Below are 13598 nucleotides of genomic sequence, written 5' to 3' on the forward strand. Positions count from 1 at the left end.
TATGATCCAAAACTCCTAGTCTGTAATCTCCTTGATTGTTACTACATAATGGATGCATATAAGATTTGAAAAATCCATTTTCAGGTTTAATCACTGAGCTCTGAAAAAGTCTGTCATGGACAATACATAACACTAATTTATCTACATGCTATGAAATTTCTGGCATTCGACTGAACCAGTTGGAAAATTTAAAGAATGACTGTCAAAGTAATGAAGAAAAGAAATGACGTTAAAAAACCCTAAATCTATCCTGTACATAGTAACATATCAAAAGGAAATGATTAAAAACTAGAAGTGTGTTTGTCACGTGGACAAACACAGCTGCTTTGGCTGTTTCATTTTTTTGAACATGTACAAATTCTATGGAGAGTGTTTGAAAAAAAAGAAAAGAAAAAAAAAAAAAAATCTGAACAAAAACAAGAGTTGTTTAGGCAAAAAGTTGCATCTTTCAAATAGTCTGTATACAATCTGTGTACATTCTACAAGTATGGTAGGCTCATTATACCATTTTTGTTTAATGCTAAATACATAAAAGGGGTTTTCATCACTTTGGTCACGGCTTGTCGGCTACCTCCAGTATGGGACGTAGTCTAGACACTCCGGTTCCTATGCCTGCTACTGAATTGAACCTGCGGCCGTGTTCCGTACAGCATCTCACTATATCCATCCTTCGTCGCGTCAATTCATCCGTGCTAGCCCCCAGCTTCGCGTTTGACACAGGCTTGGGGAAAAAAGGGCACGAACACCAGTCACAAGACGCAGAAACGGGTTGTTTGTTTTAGGACTCTTTGGGGTTTTGAGTCCGATAACAAATGTAGCGTTGCACTTTTTTTCCCCTTTGATTTTTAAGTGATTTGTTTGTTGGTAGGAAGGAATAGTCCCTTCGGATTTAGAGAAGGAGGTTTTTACTTTGAAGCAATCAAAGGGTGATTCTTATGACAAAACTTGTACTTGTACTGAATTTTGTTAATAAATCGCGTTTAAAATTTTTGTTGAACAATGAAATATCACAGATATTTTAAAGACTGACACAAGCTGATTTGTGGGTCGAAGAGCATTAAACATTAATTTTGATATCGTTGTTTGAACCTTCCTTTGCAGAATGGAGAGTTGATCGTGGATGACTGTCCCCTTTCCCTGCCAACCGGTACCTGTAGAGCTACTGGTGCAACAGGAAGCCAAACGTAAGTAGCTTAACACTGGCAATAGAAAAAAATCCACCCATTTTTTTTCCATAGGACATGGTGTTTATGCAACTTGAAGAAATGAGTAATTGTTGCAGTCCCACATGTGTTGTTAATCAAGGGGTGCCTGTGGCTCTGACTGTCCTCCTGAACTTATTTCAATTTTTTTATGTGTTTTAGAAATTGTTGTGTTGCACTCGTAGGTAATTCATTGCCGGAGAAACACTTGTTATAAGTTCAGTCTTAAGAGTCCAGAGCTTGGTTGAATTCTTCTCTTTCCAGCTAGGGATATGAGTTGTAATCATGTCATTCACAAGTCATCTCATCTCAAGTCAAGTCACAGAGGTCCTTGGTGCTCTGTCCTTGTTCAGAGCCTGTTACTTGTGAACTGCCTTGTCATACGACTTGTGAGTGGACTTGTGATTGACTGTTGGTTGACTCAATTACGTCCTGCGTCAGAGATCTAATTACACCCTTGCCATTGGCCATTAGAGCAAGTGGTACTTGCAGGATGCTCGTCTATCAATACTTAATTATCATCCTTCCGGGCATGTTGCTCAAACAGGAAAGTTACTCAATCCTTATTGATGTGCCGGTGTAACTCCCCTTTAGTGTTGAAGGTCTCGAGACCTGGTTTCGGTCTTGACGCCGTCTCGAGACCTTTGTTGTGGTCTCAAGAACTTTTCTTGCGGTCTCTGTCTCGTCCTATCAAGGTCTCGGTCTCGTCCTATCAAAGTCCCGGTCTTGGGAGGGCTGGTCTCGGTCTCGAAAGCTCTGGTCTCGGTCTCGGATGCCAAGGTCTCGGGTTTTACCCTCCAGACCCGTCGAGACCACAACAAAGTGCACCAGCTACGAATGGCTTTATTCATTTTGCAAGCTGAATGACGTACGAGTCTAGTCTTTCTTCCAAACATAAACGAAATTGTTAAGTTTTCATGCTGAACAATGAGATTGAAGCTGGAATGAAGACCAGTCAATGCAGCTTGTTGATGCGGTACCCGCCCACAGTTACGTTACCCATATCGTACGGTCCTCGACCAGCACGTGCAAACGTTGCACGTTCTTGCTTCATGCTTTACGCATGCTTTAAACAATTCTTTTGACCTCTGCAAATAAATAAGAAGTGCTGCTGTTTCGTTGGGGGACCAGGTTCCAGTGCACAGCCCCACAGTTTTCCTATACATGAAGGAAATTAATCACAATTTATTATACAGTAAAAGTTAAAGCTATGATCATTCGTTAATCGATATTGGTATTTTTTCCTCTTCAGCAATCTCGACGTGAACAACGTAGCTCTGAGTCTGGGAGGCACCATGTCCATCGACACCATCCTACCCCGCGCCTGGCAGGTCTCCTCCGCCGATTTCCTGGGCTGCATGCGGGAGATCTCCATCAACGGCGAAACGCTGGACCTCTCCTCACCGCTGGCCCAGCGGGGGACCAGTGAAGGCTGCGACCGAGACACGGAGACGTGCAGCAACAACCCTTGCAGCGGGAACAGTGTCTGTGTGGATGAGTGGTGGAACCGCTGGTGCCAATGCGAGGCGGGTTTCACCGGAGACAACTGTGATAAAGGTACGATACAGTTAGTGTAATAATTCAATTTTCAGCTGCATGAGAGGCCAAGTTCGCGCAAGGACTACAGTTGACCAATGGTTAACTAACGTTTGCCCGAACTCTGTCTAGTCGACGATGGTTGACTACGTTAGTCGACTATTTGGAACCAGCCTACTGGGGTTGGTTGCTTCGCTGGTAACCAATAGCCGCGCGCATTCATAACGCTAGCAGAGAGCCAGGATCCAGAAGTTTTGCGATGACATTTTGACCAGCGTTTGACTAGAGACGTTCGCACGTTGCTACCAGTGCGCAGGCGTAAGGTACGTCACAAATCAACCACTAGGCGACTAATGGTCCTTGCCCGAAATTGGCCTAAGATGAGATTTGAAGGTTTGCATGGTGGAAAGATACTAAGACAAGATAAGTTTGCGGTAGCACCATGTGAGTAAATCTCTTTTGTGAGCATGTGTGGTTCTGAAAAGAACCGGAGGGATTCAACGTTTTGAATAGTATGCTCTGCCCATCGTCAGGAGAATGAGATTTATTCACATGCTGCTACCGCAAACTTATCTTGTCTCAGCTACATGTAGATAGCTGGTATAAGATTTTAGGCTTTGCATGGAGGAGTATCACTATCGTTTCGGTTGTGGTAACACCATGTAGCAATAACTACTGTCGCTGCAGTCCCCTGACGATGACTAGAGCAGGCTAGTCGAAACTTTGAGACCAAAGACAAGTTCTTTTAGAACTTAATGCAGGACTGTTCTTATCAGAACTAAAACCACGTAGCGAAAGTTGATAATAAGCAGGACAAGTTCTTTTCAGAACGAAATATCTACTGAGCGACAGTAGTTATTACCACATGGTGTTACCGCAAACCAAAACGGTACCGGTAGATGACTGGTATTGCTTATCCAGTTTATTTAAATCCTGCCTGCGCAGCAAAGGTGAAAAGGGTGTGGAAAAACAAAATTGGTAAGATTTCTGGAAAGACCCTCATTTTTTCATCAATTGTTCTATTCACTTTTTCTGCTACTTGAATTCAATTTCCCAAATGTACTCTTTGTTTTATCCACCCTGGTTGCCCGAAAATCCCTCATACATGTAAAAATGTTACGATATCTGATTTTCCTTTTTTTTAAATGCTTACTTTCAAGAATAAGTAACTTTTCGAGAAAAAAAATCCCTCCAATTTTTTCAGTCCAGTTTTGGGATATAATTGTTGTTGATCTTTATTTGTTGAAATCTTATTGTCACTGCCATATGCAAAAAATTGTAGCCAATGTCTCACACATTTGAATTGGATATTTTCTCAACCCAGAATTTGTCAAAAAAGGTAGTTACTTGACTTGATACTTACCCAAGCATTCTTGTTTGGTCTTATCTCCTGCAGTACCTACACCGTTTTCTTTCGGAGGAGGGAGCTATGTTGAGTACGTAGTCAAGGAGAGTTTCCAACGACAGCAGCTCCTGGATGCCGCCAAGGCTAATTCCAGAAGGAGGAGGAGGCGGGATACCACGCCGGGTTCACAGACTATCTCTATGTCCTTCAGGACTGGGTCGCTAGCAGGCCTGCTGTTGCTTGTTGAGTCGGGTGATGACTTCACATCACTCCAAGTAAGTCATCTGTTCATATCACTCCCACTTGATAGCAACTGATACCCAAGAGTGTACTTAAAATTGTCACGATGACTTTCATATTTGTAGTCTGGATATTTTTATTTATTCATCATATCATCCAAAACGGGAAAATGACTTCACTTGTTTTTAGAGTGATGGTGCACAAAGGAGTTTGCTCATGTCACTTTGTTAACTTAATATCAGGCCTCACAGCGAAACCTATAAAAACATAGTTCCACTTGGAGCCTATTTTATTTATAATGTCACCAATATAACCTAAACAAAGCTACATTGTATTCTGCCATGTACATTTTAAAACATTTCTAAGGAAAATTAGAAAATTAATTTGACCCACAGTTTAGTGATCATAATGCCAACATAACCACTTTGCCACTACACCTCTCTAAGATCTTTTTTGCAAGTGTTTCCAAATTGGGCAATTTGCATGAGATAAGCAATTCCTTGTATTTTTGCTACCTCATGCTGAAAAACTGTGACGGTTTTGAATCCTAAACCCTTTAAATGCCTATATTTTGGCACTTAAATTTTTTTTTAAAAACCTGTAGTGATATGATTTTGTATAATTCACAGCGGTGCTTGATTGCTAATTTGTTCCCCTTTTTATTTCATCATCTTTCAGATCGTCAACAGGACAATCTGCTATCACTTTGGCTCGTCCAGCCAGACCAGGGGTACCGTCAGTCTGACCACGAACGTTGCCGACTGGAAGTGGCATAACCTCAAGCTGTACAGGGAGGGCGCTACGATCACCTTAGAGTCCGGAGACGAGACTGAATCCAAAAGATTTGATCAGGTCCCTCACGACTTCACAGGACTGGAAGTCACTGGGATGTCCCTGGGTGGGACCAAGACTCCCTTGATCATTGACGGCAAGAATATCACCGGTAGGTTCTGCTTTCTAAGTCATTGTTTTCAAATTTTAAGCATTTGGTTTGGTCTTTTGGAATTTTAAGTATTCGGTTTGGTTTGGTTATAATACTTCTGGAAATTGTACTAATTATCAAGTTTTGAAAGTTGAGACGTAGAACTTAATATAAAGGCATTTACTACAAGCTATAGAAAAAGTTAACATCTTTTGGATGAGTCTTGTCAATTCGTACCTACAGTGAAATCTCGATACGTCAAACCTCAAGGGAACAGGTTCAAAAATTTGACTTAAGCAGAGTTTTGAGTTAAGCAGGGTTGTATATCATTGTTATACTACTGAAGGGAATGGATTCTTTGTTTGACTAAACCGTTGTTTTGAGTTATCAAAGTTTGACTTATCGCGATTTCACTGTATATAAAACTTAAAGATTATGAAAAAAGGTCATTGTCAATAGCTGGTATGTTTTTTTATTTTGGAATAATGCACGTCAAGATGACAAGAAATCACAGAAGCAAATCGTTTCTCTTACATTCTCACATTCACAGATGATGTTATTTTAGTTCGTCATTTTTAAGTGTTGTCATGTTTTGAAATAAGACAATAGATGTACAGTGTGTGCAGTACTTATGTCTGTTTTCGGTTAATTGATGCCTTGGATATTTTGAGACTTGTAGTTACAAAGTCACTCATAGATATTATTTTCTCGTCAAATTTCAGCCTTCTCTGGATGCCTTGAGGACTTCCAAATCAACGGTGCAGCTCTACCGCTGGACGGCGCCAATGAGATGTTTGACGCGGTACCCTCTGACAACACGGGGGAGGGTTGCGACGCAGTCAACGTCTGCACCCCTAACCAGTGCCCCAAGGACCAGATCTGCACCCCGGATGGCGACGGATTCACCTGTCAGTGCAAGGAAGGATTCTCAGGAAATGATTGCACAATTCCAGCCACTGGTGCTCCTCCTGACAACACTCTGGTGGTCGTCCTCGCCAGCGTGTTTTCAGTCGTGCTGATTGTGATCATCGCGGGTTGTCTGCTTCTCCTGTGTCGGTATCGCAACAAGGCACGGAAAGCCAAGGAAAGCGCCGTCGGCAATTCCAAGAACAACTTCTCCATGGATTCGCTTGACAATGCCGGTTTCAGCGCCGACACCTTTGATAACCCGACCATGATCGGGTCTCAGCACAACAAGACGGGGAATGGGATGGAGCTCATCAGACAGCAGCCGGATATCATTGAGCAGAATGCGTTTGCCGGCATGCCGGAGGAGTCGTTCATCGTGGACACCGATGATGTTGTCATCGGCGAAGAAGCATCCGGCCGCACTCATGAAGCCCTGGAACACTACGACTTGGAAAACGCCAGTAGTATTGCCCCATCAGATATTGAGCCAGCCTATCACTACAGGTATTATCACGACGGGCGGGAGCGTAAGCAAAAGCGTCAGGGGTACAGATACTCTCCCAACCCCATGCTTGCTCGAATCGGCACCCCACCATGCGAGAGCCCTGTCAGCCAAGTCTCTTCCAACCATCTCAGCATCACTCATAATCCCAATCCCAGCTCACTGCACGTGCGCAGCAGCCCAAGTAATGTACAACACAGCACCCCAATGGAGAACACAAGAGCCAGTCCAGCTAGTGGCATCGCTAGACAGAGCCCAGGGCTTCAGGCGATGCGACAGAGCCCATCCCTGCAACTCCTCAAGAGGGAGTCTGCCCGGTCCGCGACACCCCTAAGGCTCAGCCGGGCTAACACACCAGTGAGAAATATGGCAAGCCCCGTCAGCTCAGACCATAGCTATAACCAAAGTGAACTCCGAAGCCAGGGACACCGTAGTGACACCAGTAGTCACCTCAGTGGTCACGGTGATAAATCTCGTATCAGCCCCATGCTGGCCGGGGCACACAGACCTCCGCGTCCCCCAAGTAGATTAAAAGACACCTCTCCCTCAGACTCTAACAGGCCGCTGGGGTTGACTGTTGAGGAAGTCAAGAGACTCAACACAGCCCGGCCCGACTTAATGACTGGTAGCCACGCCAGCACAATAGACAATCTCTCCTCAGTGAGCAGCAGTAAGCGGCGGCAGCAGCAGCATCATCATCACAACCTCCCGCCCTTACCCTCAGATCTCGAACCTTCGCCTCTGCTTGAGCCTCCCGATTCAACATCCTCAGATGAGACGGCTGGCTCATTCACATGTTCCGAGATCGACTCGGACACTGAGAAACTGAAATCACGGAGCCTGGATCCAGGGATGCTCCTCCTGTCGCGTCTGTCGCAGATGGACGACGGAGACGAAGATGAGGATGAACCTGAGACTTACGAGCAATTCAGCGCACCTTTCCAAAAGAAGGAAGGACTAGACTCAGTAGGAGGTTCTCTCAGTACCCTCTTTGCATCAGAGGATGAACACTTGGATCCTAAGAAGACAAACGGACAATTCAGCTGGGACCAATTCCTGAACTGGGGTCCAAGATTCGAAACTCTTGAAGGTGTCTTTGTCGATATCGCGCAGCTCCAGGACAAAGTCCCTGCTCCCGCTGTGAAGAAAGTTTATCTCGAACAAACGGCTGAAGAATTTGTATGAATGATAAGTACTGTGGATAATTTATTTTTATGAATAGATTTTGTATCAAAGGGAAAATCTTTGCATATTTATGAGCAATGCTTCCTTTTGAAATTTACATAATGTTTTGGGAGTTACATCTCAATTCCATTTATATAATATGCTTGGTAAACAGAAAACTAAGAATAACTGTGATTTCCTTTTGCTATTGCATACAGTTTGCCGACATTCCATAGTTTCATTAGTTAATAACAGAACAAGCGCTTGACATTTTGAAAACCTATTTTTAAAACCTTTTTTACAAATAATGTTTGGTCAAAAAAACAACAACATTTTTTAACTAAAACAGAATAGCAGATTCAATATGGACCAAATTGCCGCTAAATTCAAAGTGTTATGAAATGATATAATGTTTGTTGAGTCACATATGTGAATGATATTATTTGGCCATGTTTTGAAATATTTTAAGGAAATGTTACTTGCATTTCATCCTCTGCCATTCCTGCCTTGCTCATGCAGGATCGCTTTCAACAGCATTACCTATGTAAATATTTTTTTTTAATAGAAATGTTCCTGTTTTAATCAACATAATTGGTAATCTATGTATAATATGCCAATACTTTCAAATATGCAGGGTTATTACTTTGATTCATTCAATTCATATTTTTCTATCCATGTCATGTGGAACTATTTTTTAAAAACAGACTGTTTTTTGACAGAGGACTAAAGCTGTTTTCTTTGTACACTAAACTGATCATGTGCCAGAAAAAATTCACTTCACCTATTTAGAAAGAAACAGTACCTGTTGCATCCAATAAGCCTTTTCGGAGTTCCAACTGCGCGCATTCGTAACCTGTGACAACGCACATTGTTTGTCTCAAATGCCCTTTGACAGTACCCACAATGCACAAACAGCCTTTTTGTAAAGTCAGTGGCGCGATGTTGTCAAAGGCCATTTGAGACAAACAATGCGCGTTGTCACAGGTTATGAATGCGCAGTTGGAACTCTGAAAAGGCTTATTAGAAAGTGCTTCTGTTCGGTGTAAAAATGCCTGGTGTAAATCCAGTGTAGCTGTACCGTGGGCTTTTTGTATAGACTAATTCAGCGAGAGTCATTTTCTGCTGTGGCACCGGGCTCACGCGAGTCGCGCTCAGGTATTAAATACGTACGCATTACGCATGCACTCCAGGCTCCTTCAACCAATAGGGTCACCAAAATGCGCACGTGCACCGTGTCTTCAAGAACGCGTGCAGCATGCGTGTGAGCGTGGCACCACTGTAGTAGCACCTTCTAATTCTGGTCGCCGGATTCCGCTATACCTGTAAATTGTATGCAACAGAAATACCATGTACGTAACAGTTGACGAACCAACTGATTCACCATAACAGTTTTGGTTTCTTTGCTATTAAATGCACATGGTGTCCATGTTCTGATGCCTTGAACACTGAGAATGGTGCATGGCCATCTATACTCAGTTAAAGTTCTTTTAATTTATACAGTTTGTGTTGATATTAAAATCGAGGATGTGTTTGGGACTATTTTTGTTAGTGGTCCATGCAGACATTTTGGTAGGGTTATAATAATAATAAAACAATTTGTAATATAAAACAATTGTGATGGCTTGTCTTTATTGTGTTGCTTTTCACATGATTAAGGGAACAGCTTAACAAGTTTGGTTTTTCTTGGGGGGGGGTAACATTTGAATGAAATGTTGAGTTCTCCAGTCGACATCGGTTTGAGTTTAAAAGAACTTTTTTTTAACCTTTTTAACCAAATTTTAAATACAAATCAATTTGTTCTAATTAAATCATGCTGAATTTTCGGAATAAAAATCTTTATTAAAAAAAAATAAACAAATTGAACATTTCCCTCTATTTTCAAGGCATTCAAGTTTTTGTAAACTAGATCATGAAAGAAAGTGTTTTCCTGAATGTGCACATGACAGACATGACTTCCTGAATGTGTCTTCTAATTCAATTTACACAAACACAAAACTTCCCTTTGGAGGAAATATTATTGCGTGCCGTCTTTGACATCTGTTTTATCGTTTAATTACGTTCACTATACACTAATACAATGTCAAGAGTTTCTTATGAAAAGCCCATCATGAAAAACGGGCCTTTCCCTTACTGACTTGGTTAGACAATATTTGGATGTTGTTTCATTTCTATAAATCTGTATAAAATAGGTCAAAATTGGACCATGGCCAAATTGAATACATCTGTGAAACGTTTATTTTGGACACTTCAATTGACCAGTATGTGAAATTAGTAAAAAAAAAAATGTTTTAAATCAGGTCATGCTTGGTATTAATTAAGCCGAGTTTCCACAACTTATAACCAATGCATTATAAATCAACACATTTTAGATTTAAAACTTAATTGGTGCAGACAAGCATTCTGTTCCAACCAAAAAACATTCCCGAACCGGAAAGAATATTGCATCCTGACGCCACTTTTTTTCATCATAATCTCAATGAAGGTCAGTCATTGCTAAAATGTTGAAAAGTCATGAATTTGGGACTGAGAAACATTTCAAATTTTATTTTAGGAAATACTTCGAAAATGTTCTTGACTTTCCATAGACTTTGTACACAACCGCTGAAGTGGCATCTGGATACTACATTTATATTCCTCTGCTTCTGTGGACTGTCACTACCCCCCCCCAAAAAAAAGACTTAATGAAGTTGGAATCCTAACCTTACAGTTGTTTGTAAAGGGGGGATGGGTTACAATTGAGTCTTGTATCTGACTGAATAGTGCAGTGGGGTTTTCTTGAGGGAGGGGGCCGGGTGCAGTGGTTAAACTTTAGTCAACATCAAAATATCAAAAAAATTTCATCCATTGCCTCAAAAATGGTCATCCATTGCCTCAAAAATGGTGATTCATTCCGAAAAAGGGGAGAAAAACAAATCTTGGACATAAATGTTTCCCCAAAGCCCCCCCCCCCGCAACATTTTGGAGAGAATTTAGTATCCAGACGCCACTTCAGTGGTTGTGTACAAAGTCTATATGGATAGTCAAGAACATTTTTGAGGCACCATCTTTGGAAATTTATACGAAAATACAACTTTACTTGAAAATGGCTGCACATCAGGTGTCACAATTTTACAAAACGCTTTAGACTGTCATTTGCCAACATCCTAGTAAGGTATTTCATAAAAATTTGGAAGTTTTGTTTTTCGATGTTTGCAAATGTGGTATATTCCCTTTAAAAGCAACAGGAACTCAAGTAATAATAAGAGCAGCCTTGGAAATTTGTGAAGTAAACTAAGAAAATGAGAGTCAAGAAGATAACAAAAATGGAAATGTTTCTCAGTCCCAGATTCATGCCTTTTCAATATTTTTGCAATGACTGGCCTTTATTGAGATGATGAAGAAAAAAGTGGTGTCAGGTTGAAACATTCTTCCTGTTATTTTTTTTTGAAAATGAGATCACCGGCACCTTACAACTGCTACCGCTTGGCCTCCGTAAAATCAAAAAGCGGGGAGGGGGCCCATCTGTCGATGGGGGCGCTATTCAAAACCGACAGTTATGCACACAAAGGGCCAATATATGGTGCTTTTCAGGGCGATACATGTGCGAAATTCTGAAAAAGGCACCCAAAACGGCAGATGACACAAAAAAGGGCACCAGTTCTTTTTTGAAAAGGGTACTTGTTCAGAAAAAAGGTCACTTCGTAAAAAAGGGCACTCTTTACAAATTATTAGGGGGGGGGGGGTAAGGCCGTTGAAAAAAGGGCATTTGAATGGAAAAAGGCAGTCTTTACAAAATATTGGGGGGGGGGGGGTTAAATACCCCCTTCCCCTCCCCCCGCCCCCGCTGGCTACGCCTATGATTTAGTTGCCTTTCAGGAAAGCTTACGGATCCCTAAGTATAGACTATTCACCCCCGTTAAGCGCCATACATGTGATGTAGCCCCACAAATGTGGCCAAAGTACTGGACTACCTCCGTTCATAAAGGCCACACTTGGAACATGTACCCAAATATGTAGAACTAGTTTTGTGTTTAGTTTTTATTTTCACACGTTAGACTTTGTAGTTTATTTACGCTTTGGAAGCACACTGACCCTCTTTAAAAGCGATAGAAAATTAGTCCCCCCCCCCTTTTCAGACATCTAATGATCTATATTCCGTGTAATTTCCAGGTTTGTTTGCATACGTTTGCATCTATTAATTCCAACACGAAACTACACGAAAAGTATATGTCTGAAAAGGGGGACTAATTTTCTGTCGCTACAGTAAAGAGAGTGAGTATGCTACTAATAAAGCAAATAAAGTATAAATGTGAAAATCCAAATTTGACAAAGTTCTACATTTTCGGGTACATGATGTTCCAACTGAGGCCTTTATTTACGGAGGTAGTCCAGTAATTTGGCCACACTAGCGCCATGATGATAGTTTCGCACGTGTAGCAGTTTCAAGTTTGAAATTCAACGGGCGGAGGCCGCGCCTAGCACATGGGCCATAATGTGCATTTTAATATAGTCGTGTTCCCTAACGTGGCGCACTTCGAAGCCTACCCGACTTTCCTCGTGTAGTGTTGCCAAACCTCTTTGTTGACAAACCTCAAATTCATGCAGTAAAACACTAGTACTTTTACCTTATTTCAGTTTCATAAAATTTAATCCGAAATTCAAAAACGGTGGCGTCCGGAAATTGGGCACAAATTGGCGGCGTGTTCCCTAACGTGGCGCACTTGAATACATCTCGGAAAATTCCAATTTAACATTTAAGAATTTCTGTAAACTTGATAAATTCTGATAAACAATTATTATCTCTACTTACATGCCCAGCAAGATGTTTGTCAGAAAATCATTTTCTTATTATTCGGGGCATTTTTAAAGGGTTCACTTTGCACTTGAAAATAAAATCGGAAAATCACGCCAAAATAAATTTTTCTTCTAACTTTGTTACGGGTAAATAAACTCGCGATTTATGAAGAGGAGTGTTTAGAACTTGATGAAATTTCACTTTCTTGGAAATTTCAGTTAAAACTTTTGCTCTAGGTAGGCGCTACAGGCGAAAAATCAAAGTGCGCCACGTTAGGGGCCGCGCCACGTTAGGGTACATCAACAATACAAACAAAATCCGCCTTCCCGTCATGTGCACCAACGCCTGCATACTTTCAACGGCTAGAATTTACCGTACCATACCCTACTAAGAGACAAACAACAAATGTTTAAGTGCTGTTTACAGATAACCGAATAAAAAAGATGAAAATTCAAACTTACCGCCTTTCGCTTTCACGGGAAAAGATGGCGATGCAACCTGTTGGACTGGTACCCGTTTGGGCACTCTGTACATATATCACGTAAGTACACCAGTTGGAATATCGCCCGCTAAAAATACACGTTTTAGCGGTGCGCGCGCATCACACATGTGCAGATGAAAGCGCCGTTGTAAAATATTATATTTGCAACAGAATATTGGGGTAAAGGCCGTGTCACATTTATTTTCTTTCAAAATGTGGTGGCTGAATATGGAAATCAAGACAACAAACGAGCTTTTAATTTATGGCAAACATGTATATGATGTTATTGCAGGAAAGGAAAATTGTGATTTTTGGGGTCAAGTAATAGGAAAACTATTAAGACTGAGTGGCAAGTCCAACTTGATCCGTTTCTTCGCTCAAAAATATTTTGCTAAATGTTCAAAAAAGAAACTGCTACGAATATGAAATAGCCCACTTGACAGTAAGTAAATAATAGGATCCTGTGAAATCTTTGCGCCTTGGCTGTCATTTTCTAAACAGTAGAAATTATCATTTCCTCGCG

General features: G+C 41.4%; 1 protein-coding gene across 1 annotated transcript in view; it reads left to right on the forward strand.

Annotated features, from left to right (window-relative positions):
- LOC119727898 (protocadherin Fat 4-like) overlaps nt 1–9429 on the forward strand; it is a 46164-nt gene extending 36735 nt beyond the window's left edge. The window contains exons 8-12 of the mRNA XM_038199976.1: nt 1102–1184; nt 2455–2759; nt 4135–4358; nt 5002–5266; nt 5968–9429. Coding sequence (XP_038055904.1) covers nt 1102–1184; nt 2455–2759; nt 4135–4358; nt 5002–5266; nt 5968–7841 — 2751 coding nt within the window. The 3' untranslated portion in view covers nt 7842–9429. The remainder of the gene's footprint in view (nt 1–1101; nt 1185–2454; nt 2760–4134; nt 4359–5001; nt 5267–5967) is intronic.
- Nucleotides 9430–13598: the final 4169 nt, after the last annotated feature.

The sequence above is a fragment of the Patiria miniata genome, unplaced genomic scaffold (genome assembly GCF_015706575.1).
Source record: "Patiria miniata isolate m_02_andy unplaced genomic scaffold, ASM1570657v1 HiC_scaffold_20, whole genome shotgun sequence".
Classification (NCBI taxonomy): Eukaryota; Metazoa; Echinodermata; class Asteroidea; order Valvatida; family Asterinidae; genus Patiria; species Patiria miniata.